The sequence below is a fragment of the Musca vetustissima genome, unplaced genomic scaffold (genome assembly GCF_032173495.1).
Source record: "Musca vetustissima isolate MV318-11 ecotype Yass unplaced genomic scaffold, APGP_CSIRO_Mvet_v1 utg6724, whole genome shotgun sequence".
NCBI classification, from domain to species: Eukaryota; Metazoa; Arthropoda; class Insecta; order Diptera; family Muscidae; genus Musca; species Musca vetustissima.
Window position 1 is genome coordinate 331,141 of NW_026885980.1, and position 19,753 is coordinate 350,893.

General features: G+C 34.5%; 1 protein-coding gene across 1 annotated transcript; it reads left to right on the top strand.

Moving 5' to 3' along the window:
* The first annotated feature begins 1,072 nt into the window (after nt 1-1,072).
* On the top strand, nt 1,073-14,808 carry LOC133333363 (bombesin receptor subtype-3-like). Its single transcript, XM_061541674.1, has 6 exons — nt 1,073-1,158; nt 3,675-3,852; nt 4,000-4,452; nt 6,600-6,762; nt 6,842-7,022; nt 13,827-14,808. Exons 1-6 carry the CDS (start codon nt 1,073-1,075, stop codon nt 14,806-14,808), a joined length of 2,043 nt encoding a protein of 680 aa, XP_061397658.1.
* Nucleotides 14,809-19,753: the final 4,945 nt, after the last annotated feature.

Below are 19,753 nucleotides of genomic sequence, written 5' to 3' on the forward strand. Positions count from 1 at the left end.
CATCGAAATATTGGTTTTGGACCCATGTTTCTTTGGACCAGGTCCGTTTTAGACAATTCGGAGTCGACTTACAAATGTCCTTCCGCCTGTCTGGCCGTCTGGTGCGCACAATAACTCTCGAAGGGAGTAACCGATTTAATCCAAACGTTGCGCATGGTAATATTTCTACCAAACTTATTTCATGTTCGATGATGGGGAATATCGGTCCACTCCCTCTGCTACCTCCCCCACAAAATGGTCAAAATCGTGTTAAAAATGTATTTCATAATATCATGAGAACGGATTATACGACTTTAACCAATCTTTTCAAACCTAATATTTTTACCAAGCCTAGATCAAGTCCGAAGATGGGACACATTGGTTCACTCCTTCTGGTATTTCCCACATGAAAGGTCAGCATTTTCAATATTTATAAATCCAATATCAGGCGAATGGAAAGTTCGATTTGGACCAAACTTTGCACATACTATTATCTTTACCAAGTCTAGATGAAGTTCGAAGATGGGATCCATTGGTCCACTCCTTGTTGTACCTTCCCCGCAAATGGTCAACATTTTCAATATTTATAAATCCAATTTGAGGCGAATGGAATGTCCGATTAGAACAAAACTCTGCACAACCTATTATCTTTACCAAGCCTATATCAAGTCCAAAAGTGGGACACGTCAGCCCTCTCCTCCTGTACCTCCTCCAAAAGGGGACAATATTATTTATTTGAAGCTAATTGAATAATCTATTTCATCAACTTTAAATCCGTTCTGTTCAATAAAAACATATTTATATAAAACGAATAATAAAACCTGTGTGTGACTCCGAAGACCTCTGTCATCCATAGGCTGAGGTATATATCTACGGGCAACCCGACTGACACTTTTTTATTTGTTGAAATTAGCTTTTCGATTTCCATCAAGTTCCATTAAAATCGATTCAGTTATACGGCAGTGAAAAGTGACCGGCTACAGGTATTCACAAACAAATGTCTCAGGATCATATGGAGAACATTCTGACCCAACACCCTAGAGCTAGGATGAATTCGCCACATCTTAAGAAAACATTCCATAATATAATCTGAATGGCTTTGAATCGAATTCCCAAGGATCGCGAAATCGATATCGACCAAGAAATGCCTGGCCATGAACTACAAGAGCAACTAACCTAGTAAAATGGTGATGATTTGTGGTATTCCTAGAAGGAAACTCCCCCTAGTACAAGTAAAAAGTCGTTCGTTCGATCGGTCTTATTTCCATACACCACTTCCATGAAGTAGGTAGGAAGATTTGACGCCCAAACGTGCGTTGGGTGGTGGCTATCCAATCCGATATCGATAATATTTGGTAAAGAGATTACAGTCAATTGAGTTAAAACTCCCCAAAATACCGAATAATGGGGAATGTCGTTATATGGGGCTATGCTAAAAAAGTAGACCAATATCGATAATTTTTACCCAATGGGAACTCAAAGTACCAATACCAATGGCCGATATATCTCATTTTCAATACCAAACATTCTAGAAGTAGTAAGAATTTTAATTTTCAAACCCTATCTGCAATCTTATGAGGGATTTTTTATTTTAAATATTTGTTTGTCAAAAAATCTCGTCTTGTGCCGTTCAAGATAAGAAGGACGAAGAAGGCGCTTGAGATACGTTCTATTATGTTATGACTGAATACTTGTCATCTCAAAAATAATCTGAAATAATCGCAAATATGTTGACCTATTTCGAATTTGTAATATGTGTAATTAATATATTCTATAAGGATTTTCATTCCCAAACAGAATTTTTCTTGATCATGAGCTCCATATTAACATTTTGTCTGGCAAATGTTACCAAAATTCCAATATCTCAATTATAAATGTGGCGAATATCAATCGAAATGTAAAGATGGCAGTAATTAGAACACAATTTACCTTATCCGACATAGTCCAAATGGAAATACATTTTCCAGATGTTTTCTTTTTTGTATTTGGATGGATAGCATTCAAATCATCGTCGTCCATCACTCATCACAGCAGGAATGCAAGCGGAAAAGAAAACATTAGCAAACGCATTAAAGTATGACCAACGGCCAGCGATATGGTCCAGATTGTCTCAGCTGTTTTATAATTTTTTTATTAAGTTTTTATCTGAATACTTTGCTTTCTGTTGTTTTTTTCGTCTCATTCGCAATTGTTTTCTGTCGCCATTTCCATTTTTCATTCGCATTTAATTATTATTTTTTTGTGTTTTGTCTTTCCAATGAGTGGACGCAGAGAGACGCAGTGGTCGTCCCTCCAGAAGAACAGACAGAATAACGGATGAATGGATTATTTTGTATAACTTATTTGGCGCATGCAAACATTTCTATGTGTGTGTGAGTGTATGTCGGGTTGTGTGTGGCTGTGAAATAGAAAACTTTGCCTACACTTAGCAATGAAATGGTTTTGACGATTATGATTAATGAAATTAATCCATATTGCCGGACACCATATGCTCATCATGAATTTTTGTTTGCAAACAAAAAATCAGCATCTCTGTCAGTTTAGCATATAATGAAATTATGAATAATTATGTTCGGCTGGACATGTTCAGACAATGGTTATAATCAAACAACAATATGGAGATTTTCAAGAATAATACTTTTACATCAAATAAATATTGTATTGTTATATTATACGGATAGAAACCCCCGTTGATTCCAAATTCTAACACATAGACCGGACATACAAAAAAAATGTTGTAAAATAAGTTTAGTTTGAAAGTAGTTTAAGTCCATTTTAGGTTCTGATAAATATCTTGGTTTTCTAGAAAAGGTTACAAAGCGTAGTATGTCATACATTCTATTATGTTTAAGGGCACAAGGCCACAAACTTAATTTATACCACTTCACAATATTTTGAAGCAAATCAAATCCAAACCTTTATATATCTAAATAAAAGAAAAATTGACTTAGACCACTTTCAAAATATACGACTCAAATGTCGTTACTTTTGTTAACGATATTTTTATAATATTATATAGGAATGTACAAAGTATTAAATTTTGAAGATTATGACTGGATGTTCCAAAATTTATTTACTGGAAGAAAAAAACATTTCAAAATTTAAATTAATTTAATTTATTTACTGTTTTGTAATATTAATAAGTATTTTTATATATTTTTCTATTTCTAGAATCATATAAACCTATTGGAGATTTATTAACTTCAAAGAAGAGACCAATTTATTTTAAATATGTGGGGAATTCCATTCGATTGAAAGTGATGATACTGCTCAACCATCCCACAAAACCAAGCCATACCAAAAAATCGTAAAGATTTTTTTAACACATCCCAAAGAAAAAACAATAAACTGGCAAACCCCCATTGTACTTGCTGCTAAAACAACAACAAGTGTCCTTCCCACGCAGTATCCTGTGGATATCACAAAACCACATACACGCATACCAATAACAACATCCGTTCCATGTTTAACATAAAAAAGTAGGCCACGCAATTAAAAAGCTTTCTTTCGAGCCGGAAAGAAGTCATGTGATTACGTGGCACTTAGCACTTACTTTCCGTATCCCACAACCAACACCACCATGATGAGGCCTATGATAATGATGGAGTTTTTGGCCAACGGATGTGAACAATAAGACTGTAATTGAAATTGAAAAACGTCCCTGAAGTTACCATTCCACTATATACCACGTATAGCAAAAGGGCAGCGGCGGCGGCGGCGTCTGGGGCGATTTCGAGTGGTCCTTTAAAGGCTGTGGGTGAATGCCTGGTGGTCAGTCGCTTCAAACGCCTGGCATACGAAGGACAACAACAAGAACAACTAAATCAACAGCAGCAGCAACAGCATGACAATGGCGAACCCACCGCAACGACGGCAACAACAACAAAACCAAAAGCAAAATCATTCAAACCAAATAAAAATACCAAATCATCGTTTCCGCTGTCAGGCACATGCAAAAATGTTCGATGGCGAGTTTTTATTATTCTCGCCTGGCTACTCCTCGTTATCAATATGCCGAAGGTCAGTGCTGGTGTCCAGTTGGCATCGGTAACATTTTCAAACTCCTCAACACATCGCAACACAACAACACTAACACAATCTAACCATAACAATGTATTAATAACAACAACTTCCCCCACACAAGGCGTCGATGGGGTCACTCTTCGACTCCATAAGCGTAACAATGAAGTCATTTATGCAGCAAGTGATGAAATCACCACTACCACCACCGCACCTAACATCAACAACAACAATGACATACATCTCAAGTCCAATACATTGACACCACCCCCACCATCTTCAACAACAACACTTTCCACAAATTCGATCGATTCATCACCCTTCAATGCCAGTAGTAACAGTTCCACCAGCGAATATGAAAATGAAATCCCACAAATTCCTGCTTATATTCGCACCACAGCGATGTTCTTTTGCATTGTCATCATGCTAATGGGTGTTATTGGAAATGTTATGGTAAGTCAAGTCTAATGAAGAATTTAGCACTGCTTTATTGGTAGGTAGTGATTGTCTTTGATTTTTCTTAATGGGGCGTTGATTCGCAGGCGAGAATTGTTAGCTTTTAAATATCAGGAAATGGGAGGGGGTTTTGGAAAATCAATGGGCTGAACGGATTGTTGCATTCTGTAGAGGTTAGTCTAATAATGGGAACAAAATTTTCAATGATCCCGAATAAGTAAAATCAATTTAAATCGTTAGAGAAGTCTGATCTCCAGATCATAGCACCCACAATAATCGGTACTCTACAAAGCTAAAATGCAACATTCAGGGTATCACAAAACCTTTTCTCATTGAATACTAATACGATACAGACTACAGTTACAGGCCAAACGTCACGAAATTGGTGTATAATTTTGCATTTAAGAAGACCCATATCATTATACCCCTATAGGTTAATATTTTTTAATTGCGGTTATGGTCAAGGGCGACGCCTATAATTTTCGGAACTTTATTTTTGTCAGATATTCTAGACGCTCGAGACGTCACTATTATATGTAGAACATCAAATTTTTAACACGGTGAAGGGTATCTGAACATATACTTAGAACGGCTGTTTAGATGATGATCGGTTAATTTTCCGAGGGTTAAATCAGCCAAAACCTAAAGTTACCAAATTTGTATCTTATGGCGTAAATATTCACCTCCGGAAAACAAGATTTAGAAAATATGCGAGAGTTACAAATTGGAGCTGTTGGCATATAATCGGTCAAGAGGTTGCAAATGTCGCGAAATATTGCCCAGGCTCAGAATATAGAACCACAGAATGTAAGATTTTCGTGGTTGTGGTTGTGTAGGATAACATATGGTCGACCCCGTCCGACTATACTGATCCCAGTAGTTCGAGTAACTGGTTATGAGCTGGCTATTTTACTAATTACCTGTAACTACCACTAGTTACCACTTCATACCCTAGACTGGTGAATTTAACATAGGTATGTCATTGGGGAAGTCAATTGTCCCCTGCCTGCCTTATCAGTAACCAGTCATTTGGGTAGATACTATTCTTAAGTATTATTCCTAGTTACAAATATATAGCAAAGTAGCTATTATAACAGTTTGGAAAATTGAAAATATAAAAGTTATTTTGAATACATATTTTTTATTTATTTCATCATTATTATGTTGTTATGTTTTGAGCATAATCATATCTGATTTTTCACACCGCCATTTTGCGATTTCTTTTGTCTCTCGACTGTTTTTCGAATCTGTCCTCTACGAAATATTGAAGCATCTGAAATAGAAAATTACAAAATAAAACTAAAGGTATTGGTCTCTTAAGAAGAAGCTTTTGGAGAATATTTACCTATGTATTTCAAACTTTTATTTGTTCCCCCAATCTGTTGGATGCTTCTGAATTGACATCTATTGAAAATCTGTAGAATAATTTTGTTGAAAAAAATTGCATATGTATTTATTGTGTCGCAAAACCAGAACTTACCTTAGATTCAACATATGAATTTGAGATTCTTGAAATTTTTATTTATATGGCACTTCATCTTCAACATTGTGAATATTGATTGCTTATATTTTTGTATAAAACACATTTTTATTAAACATTTGCTTTCACAATTCAAAAAATTATAAAGTCTGAAGAAAATGACAATTATTTTTTCTGTTTTGCTTTTTTTCGATTCATTACTTTTCGCATTACCAGTAACTACAGAATTAGAAAACGTTTTCAATCAACAAATGAAGTCAATAGTATATTTTGTGTTCCATTTTTGGGTATAAAGTAACTAGATAACATAGTAACTAGTTATATAACTATACATAAGTAGACAATTGCTATTTATTGAACAACTGGGATCCGTTCACTGGTTTTGTGTTATTATTGGGATACCAAAAATATCAATTTGATCCATAGTGCTCCGACATAGGGTATTTTGAAAGTTTGGCACTATTTGCCTTCAGACCCCCAAAATAATCTTGGAAAACTGAGTTGACACATGTCCACTTTTGGGGTAACAAACCAAAATCAATCGATGCAGTGTAGGTTGGAAATTTTACTGGAAGTAGCTGTTAGTGTACTTTTGGTGATGGATCTTCCCGGCCTAACTTAACGACATTTTTAATATAATTTTATTTTACGATATTTTTTGCAGGTACCCATTGTGATCATACGGACCAAAGATATGCGAAATTCCACCAATATTTTTCTTACAAATTTGAGTATTGCCGATCTACTGGTACTCTTGGTTTGTACTCCAACCGTGTTGGTCGAATTAAATACCAAACCGGAAACATGGATTTTGGGGCATGAAATGTGTAAGTATTATTTTCTAAATTTCATAAATTATTAGTTATTTCTTTATTTATTTTTTGTTTCATTTGTTCTTCATTCCAGGCAAAGCCGTTCCATTCATAGAATTGACAGTGGCCCATGCATCTGTCCTCACTATATTGGCCATATCATTTGAACGTTATTATGCCATCTGTGAACCATTAAAGGCGGGCTATGTTTGCACTAAGACGCGAGCAATTCTGATTTGTTCCCTGGCATGGGGTATTGCTGCCTTATTTACGAGGTAAGTGGTGACAAATTGCTATGGTAATTAATTGGTTGTCTGTCATTCATCAATCTTACATCCAACCAACCACCCACCCACCTATAAACCTATCCATCCATATTAAATTTTTCATTCATTCAATCGTTGGTTGTTTTTTTTCCTACTTTTCATTCATGCCATTTCGCATAAACACCCCTCTGGCGGCGCATTGAAATCATTTTAATTCATAATTTGTTGTTGTATTTTTTTTTTTTATTTTCCATTCATGTTGAAGTAGTTTGGAATGCATGATGGATGCCATGTAGAGAGTTGAACCAAATGCAATAAATACCGGTAGCCATTTGATTTAAAGAAAGCGTAGCCGGCAAATGCCGCGTAGTGTTCAATGTAGTTGATATTGTTATTGTTATTTTTGTTGTGGTTGTTGTTGTGGTATTGACAAATCTAAAAAATTAGCATAAACACGATCCATACAAAATTAATATTTGCAAGTGAATGGTTAATTTGTGTGATGGTGAACATTTGTTGTAGTTGATTTGGTGTTGTTGTTGTTATTCATATTTTCTTATTAATTACTAGATATTTATAATTTATAAAAACAGGTGAAAATGGTTTTTGATAAATGAGTATTGTTATCGTTAAATACTTACAAAAATTTGTAAAAGTAAATAAAAATATGTAATTAATTATTCAAATGGTTTAAGTACGAGTATACCACGTTATGCGCCGATAAGTTTACGATTACAGTGGGTCTTGTGTTCGGGACAGACCAAATGTTTAAAGAACTCAACCTCCAAGAATACTTTCATTAAAATAAATGCCGTTAATCTGCTGTACATGGAAGTTTCTTCGAAACGTGATTACTCTCCAAATTCGATTTTCTGAAATTCGAATAGCTGAAATTTTGCATGTAGGTCTGGTGCCTATAGTTTTAGGGGTCGAAATTTTTTTTTGGGAATGAAAGCCTTTGGTTGGTATTTTAAGAACACAGAAGGGTAAATTCGCCGTAGGATAATGATACTACATTTGCTTGCACCAATTGCAGAATTTTTTGGAATGACATGTCTTCAGCTGAATCAAATACGTTTTTTTTTTTTTTGTAAAATATATCCTCCGTCTATCTTAAGTCCTATCAATTTAGTGCCTATCAATCAGGGGTAAATTATGAAGTCGATATCGAGTGAATTTTTATTCGACAATACATTTCGATACGATCACACATACTGTATTACACCATCTGATCGAAATTCAAAAATTACGTATTTGTGATTTGTAACTTGGAGACTCTTCATTATTCTTGTATTTATTATTTTATAGCAATGAATCTTGTTACAACTAACTGTTTTGATCCAAGTTGTTCAAATTGTCGGTAGTTCGTTCAGATTCTAATTTGTCTAAATATATCATTTATTATACGATATTATTTGAATACATCCAATGTGGTTTATTGTGTTATATATTGAGCCAATTCCGACATTATCCTTGCTGGTATTCCTGTTGGCTTTATTCTGTTTTCGACACCTATGTTGGCTACGAGCACAACCTTGATAGTTTTTTATCGGACATTTCGATGGAATATATTCGATATTGAATGATTTATACAAATTGAATAACATCGATCGAAACAACTCGATATCGACTGTCATAATTTGGGTCAAGGATCGTATTCACATTTATGCAGTTGAGAAAGCAATGCGAGAAAACAGGGCAAATACAATACTCGGATAAAACCCCCAAACGATAGCAGCATGTACCACCTAATGTTCCACATAACACGCTACACCCTTAAAATGTCTGGGTAAACCCACTCAACTTACAAAATCTTCACTTTGTACAGGTCGCAGCTTAAGCTGCTACAAAAACAACATAGTTCTCTCTTAAGGGATTTTATACTGTTCTCAAATATAACACATTTATATTTGTACATTTAATTCGCATTTTTCCATTTAACCTGTTCCTTGCTCAGATAACTTATGGCCTATGGCGAAATTATCCTTTTCAATTCTTCACATTATCGTTAAAAACTTTTATTCTCAAAAGGAATTTTCCACAGCCAAATTTTTGTTGCGCCGTGTGATCGGTCAATATTAAGAGGGACAAATGGATCTTATTTTTTTAATCCAGGAAACATAGTCATCCATAAAAAAAGTCTTATATGTACTCGGTTTACATATTATATTTGTATATCCAACACGTGAAGTGTGCGAGAATATTAAATTTCTCATTCCGTTTGTATTTAAGTTCTCACTGGGCAGAAAATCTTCCTAACAAAAATGATCTATATTCGTCCACTTTTAGGAAAGGCTGCATATAACGGTATCCCCAAATTTCCTTATGAAGGAGAGTTTAAGGAGGTTTTTAAATCAAGGTTGGTACATTAGATTCTCATTAGGTAGAAAGTTCGCCAACATCAAATTATTAATATTGGTCCATGTTTCGTGGTACTCCTTGATAATGGGATTTAGAATTAACTGTAATTTAATAGTTTGCGTACTGATGGCGTGTCGAATCTACCCACTAATAGCCCCCATTTAACGCTATCACCCCATTTTCGGTATTTTGAACGTTTAACAACATTTTCCCACCAAATAAGGTGCATAAAATGAAGTTCAATGTTTTCCATAGACCCCATATAAAAGTACAGAAGTGTGACATTCCTGGTGAATAAAATACTTCTTTATTTTTTAATTTTATTTATTTTCGGTACATTGATGCCCAGCCCAGTTTTCCAACCAGAGTGTCTGGAATTTGGCTTTTTCATTTACCCAAACAAACAAAATACTAGGTTGTTTACACAATTTACAATGACACAGTCACCATATGAAGTTCCCGACCTTTTTTTATAATATATATTTTTATGAATTTTGATTCTGCTAGAACATTCCTTTTTGTTGCGCGGAATTTGATCCTGTAATGAACATAAAAAAACTGAAAAAAAACATTTCGTTAAGGCTTTCTGACATTTTAAATATGATTGTTTTTCTGTCTGCCTATGGCCAGTAATGGGTTAAAGAATTTTGAATACATTCCAAAATGTTTGGCCCGGCCGGTAGTGGTAGTTGTGTAGTATTATTAAATTACTCGGAAATGACCTTTAAATTTATTTTTAGGGGACTTCCCCCGGACTCGATTAAATTTTTAGGATTTTCAACCGACTGGGAAATGGAAAAGCATTACATTAAAGACGTTGCATATAAGTATAAGGAAGTCTTAAAAAATAAGAAAATGAAGTGAAATCATTTTGTTGCATCAAAAAGTCCTTCCGATTCCAAAAAACTTAAAAAAAGTACCTTGCTGTTTCTGGTATGAATTAGGTGGATGAACTACGTACAAAAATTAACAAAATTAACGAAACTAAGGAAGATCTTGCCCGATTACATGTATAAACATTTGAGTTATCGTGACAAATGTACAAATGTAGAAAAACTGTTTCAAGAAAACACGTTTAAAGTTTAAGAACTACTTCTGTCTGGTGTTTATGCAATAAATCGACTATATCTTCAAGAGTAGTTGAGATTTTCTCTTTAAATTTGATAGGGCAAATAGTATGGGTTCAAATTCAATAGAAAAAAAAATTATCAACATTTAATGAGTAGTTTTTGTATATGCCCACGGTGGTGTTGATTACCACTAGGTTTCTCAATGTCTAAAAATAATTTATCATACATTTTGTAAGATAAATAATTTATCTCTTTCATGGACATGTGATGCCAAAACTTTCCCAGTTGATTGTTAGTGGATTCAATTCTGAAGAGTTTACATTTGACTGAATTTCTATGTTTTATTCAAATAATTATCTAATAACAAAAATATATAAAAACATAACATCAATATTACATTATAATCAATTAGGATTCTCTGCTAATAAGATATGAAAATACGTATAACAACAACAGCAACAAACCCATTAAAAGCTCATTAATGTCATTATCACGCGTTTTTTAGTATTTTGCGATTGTCATTTTGTTATTATTGATTTCATATTTCTGGTAAGGAAATTTGAAGTATGTATTTCTAAACCATTCCGTTAATATGTCATCACTCATCACCAACACCCCACCACTCACCATGAGTCTTTACACTTGCAACCACTAAACGCTGATAACAGTCTCTGCTCCTTGAATATTTGAACAAAAAAGAAATAAACATGATGTCCATCACAAGTCAGCAGAAGAAGGACATGATTGAAGCATTCGCTGTAATGAACGTCGATGCGAACGGAGAAAATAACAACAACAATATGGAACGGAGTGGTTATTCAAATACGCATTGTGGTAGGCAAAGGCCCACAAAATTGTATTATTAAAAACTTACTTTCAATGGCTTGATATTTTGTTTTAATATTTCAAAATCATGGACAAAAATAAGTTCGACATGTTTTTCCTACCGACCTTTCTCTTCCAGTTATATTTTCCCTTGTTTTAGTTTTTTTTAATAATTTTGGTTGTTGTCGTTTGTTTTTAATGTCACCCTTATCAGTCAATGACATTTTCTACTTTATTTCCTTTTCTTTTATGAGATCGTTGGCTTTTAATGAAAACAAAACCAAAAGCTTTGTCACACCAAAGCCTTCAAACATTTACCAACCCACTAGGACCAAACCGATTGTTTTCAAATATTTTCATTTCATGGTGTAAATTTCATTTCATCGGAGAAAGTAGGGGACCAAGAAAACACCGAAAAATACTTTCCCCTAAACGCAGACGACCACAGTGACATTAATTACATGCAGTTCGATTGGTAAGGGGTTAATTTGCTTTACATTGCAGAGCGGAAACGTGTTAATGTTCTTAAAACAATAGGCAATGACGCTGGCGGCGGGGGTCCTTTTGCGCCAGCCAACCAAGAAACGCCCCTCCGGGTGATTGAACAGCATGCGGCATCTGATAATGCTGTTTGTTAAAAGCTTTCTCGGTTTCATGTTACACCATCTGCTTTCAGTCTCATTGGCCTTTTTCTTTTTGTTTGTTTATCAATCTCATCACTTTCTCTTTCTTTCGTCTCTCTTCTGTCTATCTTCCCGTCCAATTCACCCACCTACCTATTTACATTAACTTGCTCTGCTAGTTATTTTCTATTTGTCCTGTGAAAGATGCGAAATGGAAATGATTGTAAAATTTGATGATAATTAAGCTAATGTCGAAATCGATTATAACGACGGTCAAGAGACTGGCTAAATTGCTATATTGCTTATAGTCGTTATAAGCGATATCCTAAAAAGGACCGAACTTTTCTCGGAAGTTTTGGGAACTGCCGTATTAATTATATGTTGTTATAAATGTTGTCGTTATAAATTATTGTGACTGTATTTAAAAGTTTAGGCGATTTTTAGTTCGGCTAGTAGGAATTTTCTATTTTATTCTTGTCTTTATCGGATTTGTGAGACTTCGTGTCGGGGTAGAACTAATATTTATACCATCCACTTTATGGCTAATGAGGGTATGAGCCATTTGATACGACAAAAATATGCCTCAACTAGATATTGATTGTAGACCCCTAGTTTATTTGGATCAAATCCGTTTCACACATTTATGGACCAATCGTCACGAAATTTTGCATGTAGGATGGGTTCTGACCAAAGAAGATCCCTATTATTATTAGTAACTATCCTTATTTTAATTTTATTCGTTTTTGATGAAAATTAGTCAATATTTAGCGGGTCTAATGGACCCAGACTTCTGTGTGAAAAATTACAAAATTTGTATTCTGCATGGTATATTTTTACTCCTGAAGGAGTAATAGTTGAAAGTACATCCATATATGATAGTATATCCAAGATGAGTAGTTGAACTTACCAATTATATTGTTGTATGTAGTCGGATGTGGGAGTTATACCTAAATATTTAAAGGTATTACACCACTAGGGAATGGAAATTTTGCGCTGATAGCTTTGAAATTTAACTCAAAGTTCCGGCTATAGTCAAGGGCAACTGCTATAATTTTTGGTGATGTTGAGATGATATTTCGGGGGTGAAAACATTATTTTTGTCAGATTTATTTTTTGTCAGATTTTCTAGTCTAGGTGAAGGGGAGCGGTCAATATTCCGAGGGTCAAATCAACCAGCACCTAAAATAATCATACTTCTATTTTATGGCGTAAATACTCTCCTCGGGAAACAAGATTTGGAAAATTTTCCAGAGTTAGAAAGTGGAGCTGTTGGCCTATAATCGATCAAGAGTGTGCAAATAACGCGAAATATTGCCAAGGCTTGGAATATAGAACCGCAGAAAGTTTCATTTTCGTAGTAGTTGTGTCGGCCCTGACCGACTATACTGCTCTGATCACTAGTTTTTGTTTATATTATAGATTAGTGTACTCCTAAAACTATTAATTTCAATGTAGGTCCATATTGTCCACCATTTAGGAATATATTTTTCTTCGAAGCCCTTGCTTGGTTGTTATCTTTACTATCTTTACTACATATTTTTTTATTAAAATTTCGTATAACTAGACTATAAATCAATTCAATAATTTACAGCATAATTTTACAATAATTTCCCTAAAAATCCGCTTTGGTAGAACCCATTCAACCTTTCAAGTCCTCTACGTCCAGCCAATCCACAATGCTTTCCCAAAAAACCCAAACGACTTTATTTTCATTCGTATTAATGTCCTTTTCCTAATACCCGTTACTTGTTTTTTCTTCTTCTTCTCTTTACTGTCCTTGACATCCTAGCCAAAAACAATCCAAGATCACGCCCTTTAAAATTCAAATTGGCTAATTTTGGTTATTTTCAAAAATATGTCTCTCTCTCTCTTCTATTTCTTTCATTTTTTCTCTCCCATGTATCTCTTCACTTACACCGCCCCAATCGTCACAGTCCAATATTGTGGATGGCCGAATATAAATATGCTGATTACATAGATGGATCCTCGGTACCGGTGTGTCTTACTCAAGCTTTAACCATTTGGACGTTGGGATTCTTCCTCATGATCACCGCTGTCTTCTTCGTTTTTCCACTGTTCATTTTAATAGTCCTGTATGGGATAATTGCAAAAAATCTCATTTCCGATACGGGACCCATGATGCGCATACGACCCATTAAACCAGAGCTAAGCCTGAAAGCCCGCAAACAAGTTGTCCTTATGTTGGGAGCTGTAGTGGTGGCATTTTTCCTTTGCCTTCTGCCATTTCGTCTCTTAACTCTGGGCATCATCTTGGCCCCGGACAAGATACACGATTTAGGTTTGGAAAGTTACTACAATATACTCTACTTTAGTCGCATCATGTTGTACCTGAACTCAGCCATAAACCCCATACTCTACAACTTGATGTCGACTAAATTCCGCAAAGGATTTTACAAACTAATCTTCAGCTTGTGGATGGCGGTGCTTAGCACCATCACCTGTGGCCATTGGGAGCCATGTGGCGGCAAGCGGAAGGGCGCCAACGGTTTGGTCACCACCACCACGACTAGCTCAAATACCAACACCACCACCAATACCTCGTCCAGTATTTTATCGCGTAGCTCAAATCGCCGCTCAAGTGATGAAGTTGTCCAGCGCACCCGTGTCCAGATACAAATGCAAATTCCCTGTGGCGGTGATTGTGAAATGGTTGCCATGCTACACAACACCAGCACAGATTGTCGAGCAGCTGTTGTGGTTGCAGCCAGTTTACCGGCTCTCCACAGTGGTAGTACATGTGGTGTAATGAAGGGCCAATGCCAAAGACGCTCATCGACATCATCCTCGTCATCGCTGCAAACCAATTCTCAGCGTCACCATCGCCATGTAATCTGTAGTCGCTTGAAGGCCAGGCAAATAAGTTTCGAAGAAGATGCCGATGCTGACGTGGCTTAAACGCTTTTGCGGAGTGTTGGAAGTTGTACTTATGCGGTGGTCGGACCACATTGGCATTGTGGCTTAACATTTGTCTTGTTGTTGTGTTATTTTTTTTTTCATTCGATTCAATGTAGTCTCCATTCTTTTTCGTATGTTAAGTAGTAGTGCTTTATTTTCATAGTTGTAAGTGTATGTGTATATAAATATATATCTACCAAATACGTTATATGTATGTCTTATCTATTGCTCTATAAATATAATACACCCAGCGACCGACTTGTAGTAAATGGATTTTTTGGGCAAAGACGCTGTTGTCTTTGCTCTGGTCATTTAAGGATGTTGTCTTTCATTGTTGGAAGTAAGGAGATGGGAGTTGGGATACGAGATACATACTCTTACATACACTATCGTTGCCTTTTTATCTTAAAATAAGCTAATATTAATATACATATGTACTCGTACGTATGCATATGCTTTATGTGAAAGTAGTCGAATTGTGAATGGCTTGTTGGAAAGGGGCATTAATTATCTGCGATATTAATAAAACCCAGATAAATATATACACGATATATGCGAATATAATTTTACGAGAAGTGATGTTTAATTATAAGTTTATTATCGTATTATTAATGATAAGAATTATATTTAAAATCCTGCAAGTAATTGAGTCATCATGTTAATAGGTATATAAGTATTTTAATTTATACGTTTGAAACTGGCTTGTTCTAAGGTAAGTGTGGATACAAGAAATAAAAAAAATATTTCAAAAATTTACATTAATTTAATTTAAGAAGAGTACCTTTTTTTAACAATTTTTAAATTCTACCCAATGTAGAGATTTATGTAAAAACTCAGGAAAGATTGAAAATGAGCTTTGTTTTTCAATTGTTTAAAATTGTAAATATTTGTATAAAGCAATGTTTACAAATCTATAATAACCAAAACCTATTCCGATGATCGAAAACGAATATGCCTCATCCTTTGACAAAAATTTGGTCATTAACGTCAGTTACCAAAACAAAGAAACTGTTTACCAAGCAACAAGCCCCCCATATAAACAACACTGTCGAAATTGGCAAATAGCCGTTATCAGCATAAAAAAGCAGCTAACTAAAACCCTTTCGTTTTATTGTCAAGGACAACCGAACGCAGCAGATTGTATTTGCTTAGTAAAGTGATAAGCTTTTATCTGTCCATTCATCCCTTTTCGGTATCACTTTATGATGAGGATATGCACAACGGATATTGGGTATATAAAAATATTAAACTGTGTGCGTTTGTGTTCCGTTCGCTTTTGTTTTGTTTTTGGGTGAAAGTTTCCGGTTTCCGTCTTTTATAATAGCTAATGGCCATATAATCGGAACATTTTTCCCAACTACAACAAATTTATGTCTACGAAATATAAATGTATGACTTCTTTATTTGATGTAATGGCTTTAAGGGATATTTAAGAGTTGGCATATCCATCCCATCCCGTATATCGTCCTTGTGTATGTCCTTGATATTGTTACGAATGTTTTTGGCTATTTCAAACATGGACAAAAACAATCAATTTTTCGGACTATTTAACTCAAATGAATGTGCCAATAATATTTACTGATATACATTCTATGCGTGGTGAGTGTAGAGAGTTGGGGAGGGAAGAAGGAATATAGTTCTGTTGGCCCATAGTCATATTTGTGAATGTCTTTACTTTAACTTAGGGAAACAATAAACGTCTTAAAGAGATTAGTATTTTTGATGAATGATTTGAATAAAAATCCTAAAAATTCTCTGTGTGACACCCCATAAAGAATATTCATATATTCTTAATCAGTATTGCTATTCTCTAATACCAACAAATATCGATAAAATTAAAATACACATTTTTCGTGTAGGACCTAACGACTACTTTATGTTGGCAGTTAACTTGCCGAAAAAGTCTCTTAATTGACTAAGTTATAAGCAAATAAAAATGTTCCGATTTCGACAATGGTCGGTAATTCTGTCGTTAAACAGTAACAAAATAGCACTACAGAATAACATTTAATGTATGTCAGTCTGTTGAAATTACGAAATATACACAGCCTTATTCTGGATATTCGCAAGGGAGTGATTTTCCCTTATTCTTATTCTAACAGGGAAGAGCAAAAAACATTTGTCGATAATGGTTGTTGAAAAATATTCGCAACACTAATAGTTTTTTTTCAATTTAAGCTATAAAGTGTATTGCCCCATTGTAATCTAATTTCATAACATTTTTCAATATTTAATTTGTTGATTTTTCTAACAAAGATTTTCGTGGATTTTTAAACAAAATTATTTAATTTCGATATTTTATCTCCCCAACTTCTTAAAGTGGCCAATTATTGCATGATATTCTCCACATCCTTTATTTTGTCCTTCAAATCATGCAGACGATACATTTGAAAGAAAAACTATTTTTTGTACCTTTATTACTGTTCTTCCATAATTTTTGTTTGATCTTTCCACTGTAAGGGCGAACATCATTTTATGATTTTATTTCGTTCTTCTCTTCAAATTGAAGCTTAGTGATCGAAGTTCTGCAATAAATATTCCTTATTGCCTTTATACATTCCGTGGCAATATTTATCAATTTTTCAACGGCATTTCATTCGTTTGAGTTTATTATGCTTTTGAGTTAAAAATATGCATACAACCATTGATAATATTCAAAATAGTCATAGAATAAGTATTTTCGAGATTTTCCGACTTCCTGTAATCCTTACTTACTTAGCTGGCTTGTTACAGAACGGTTGTTCCATAAGCTGAGCTTAAAAAAGATTTCCAAGCACGTCGGTCTTGTGCGCAAATCCACCAATTTGGAAGAGCACGTTCCAAGATGTTGTTTTCTACTTGGTCTTTCCATCTAATTCGTAGGCTCGTTTTTATATGCCTTTTGAGCTGGGGCATTTTTATTCATCCGCACAACATGGCCTAGCCACCGTAGTCGCTGCAGCTCAATACGACTGACTATGTCGATGTCTGCGTATAAATTGTAAAGCTCGTGGTTCATTCGACGCCGATATTCACCGTCGACGCAGATCCGAATAAGGAGAAAGTGAAAATGCGAAAATTCGCTGCTTAACTTTAAAGGGAAGAGCGAAAAAATTCGCGGTGAATTGATGTCAAGAATAAGGCTGATAGGAAATATTAGATAGAGTTTTGCATTTTCACTTACATTACAACTATATGGTGCCCAACGATACCCCAAATATTTGGTATTTTGTGTAAGTTTTTCGAACGAATTGGCATTTTCTTTGGCTAGAAAATCTTCTAACAAAAAACACTATCAATATTGACTTAAGTTTCGAGGTAGGTCCCATATAACGATACACCTCGTTATTCGGTATTTGAGACACGTTCTTAATCGAATTGGCTAAAGTTCGACATCTTATATTTTCATTGGGTGCCATATCTTCCAACCAAATATTTACGATTACATATAAAAGAAACCGATCGATTTCTCTTATTTTAAATTTCCACCTCATGGTGGAGGGTGGTCAAAGTTTTTAGACTCATAAAAAAGATATTGTTTTCTCATTTGCTGCAGAATTTCAACGTTAATACGAAATAAATTCCCCTAAAAATATTACAAAAATAAACAAAACAGCAGCCAAAACGTTGACAAAACATGAAAACATATCAATGGAAACTCGTGATGACCGTTTGTTGTAAGCGATCCATGTATCTAACACAAAAAAAAAAACATCCATGACAAGCAGTTCCATTACACACAGACCATGTGAAAAAAATATCAATGGAAAAAAGTACCAGATTGTTTGTAAATGACCAAGGAAATCAAGTAACACAATCAGTGGTGATACTGTTATCCAAACAGCTGCCTGTTTTTTGTCTGGCCTTTTACTTATCTTTGGCACTTTTCTATCATGAATCATTTGTTTGTGAGAAAATCTGAAGTCAGTGGATTTTTCTTATCGTATTTCCGGTTGGCAGCTAGCTCATCATCCTTTTATCTCTATATTACACATTGATTTGAATTGATGACGATGCCTATGACAGTGACTATTTCGTTGTGACGAAAGAAACTAAATTATGTATTTTTGTTAGCCCAGAGTTCTTGTGGGGCAAGTGACTAGTATTTACACAAAACTAGATATGTACATACGTATTTGCATATTCGAATACGTATATTAACCTGAAAATTGCAGATCATACCTTCATATTTACTCAACAGCAAAAGCTTCTTCTTCTTAAAATCCATCAATATCAGATTTCATAACATTGACAAATTGTTTTGCATGTCACAGTAGTAACCAAATATCTTAGTCATATGTCTCGGTGGCCAATTAAGTTCCATCTGTTTGAGTATTAAAACTTATGATGAATTTAGGTAGCTTTATTATAACAATTTGTATGAAGAAGATTTCCCGGAACAATTTGTATAATATATGTACATACATACGAAATGTATTGCCAAGAAGCCAACAAAAGTACCAAAATTGTAGGTTTGTTTGTTCTTTGTCAAATCTATTTTTTTTTATTTTTTCTATTTTATTGTTGCTAGTTATACATTTGGATTTTATTTTTTTCCGCACATATTCATGTAAATATATATATGTGTGGGTTTGTCTGTATATAAATAAACTTATAAATTTTATTATGTGCATGTTTAACGAGAACATAAATGGAGAGGCGTTGAAGAATGCGAGACGTAGAATGAAAGTGTTTTTATGAGTAAATTATTGAAAGGAAAGTCAGGGGAATTATTGTAGGTTTTGCCTATTTATTACACGCTTCGATTTTGGTTTTTTGTATTTACAGAGGTTGAAAGACTATTAGTGAGAATCAGTTGAGATTTAGATAGTTTCGCCAATTATCGATCACTAAGCTCAACTTCGAAGAGAAAAACCAAATAAAATCATTGACCCTTACAGCGGAAACTCAAACAAAAAATTATGAAAAAACAATAACATAGCTAAAAAAAATTTTCTTTCAAATC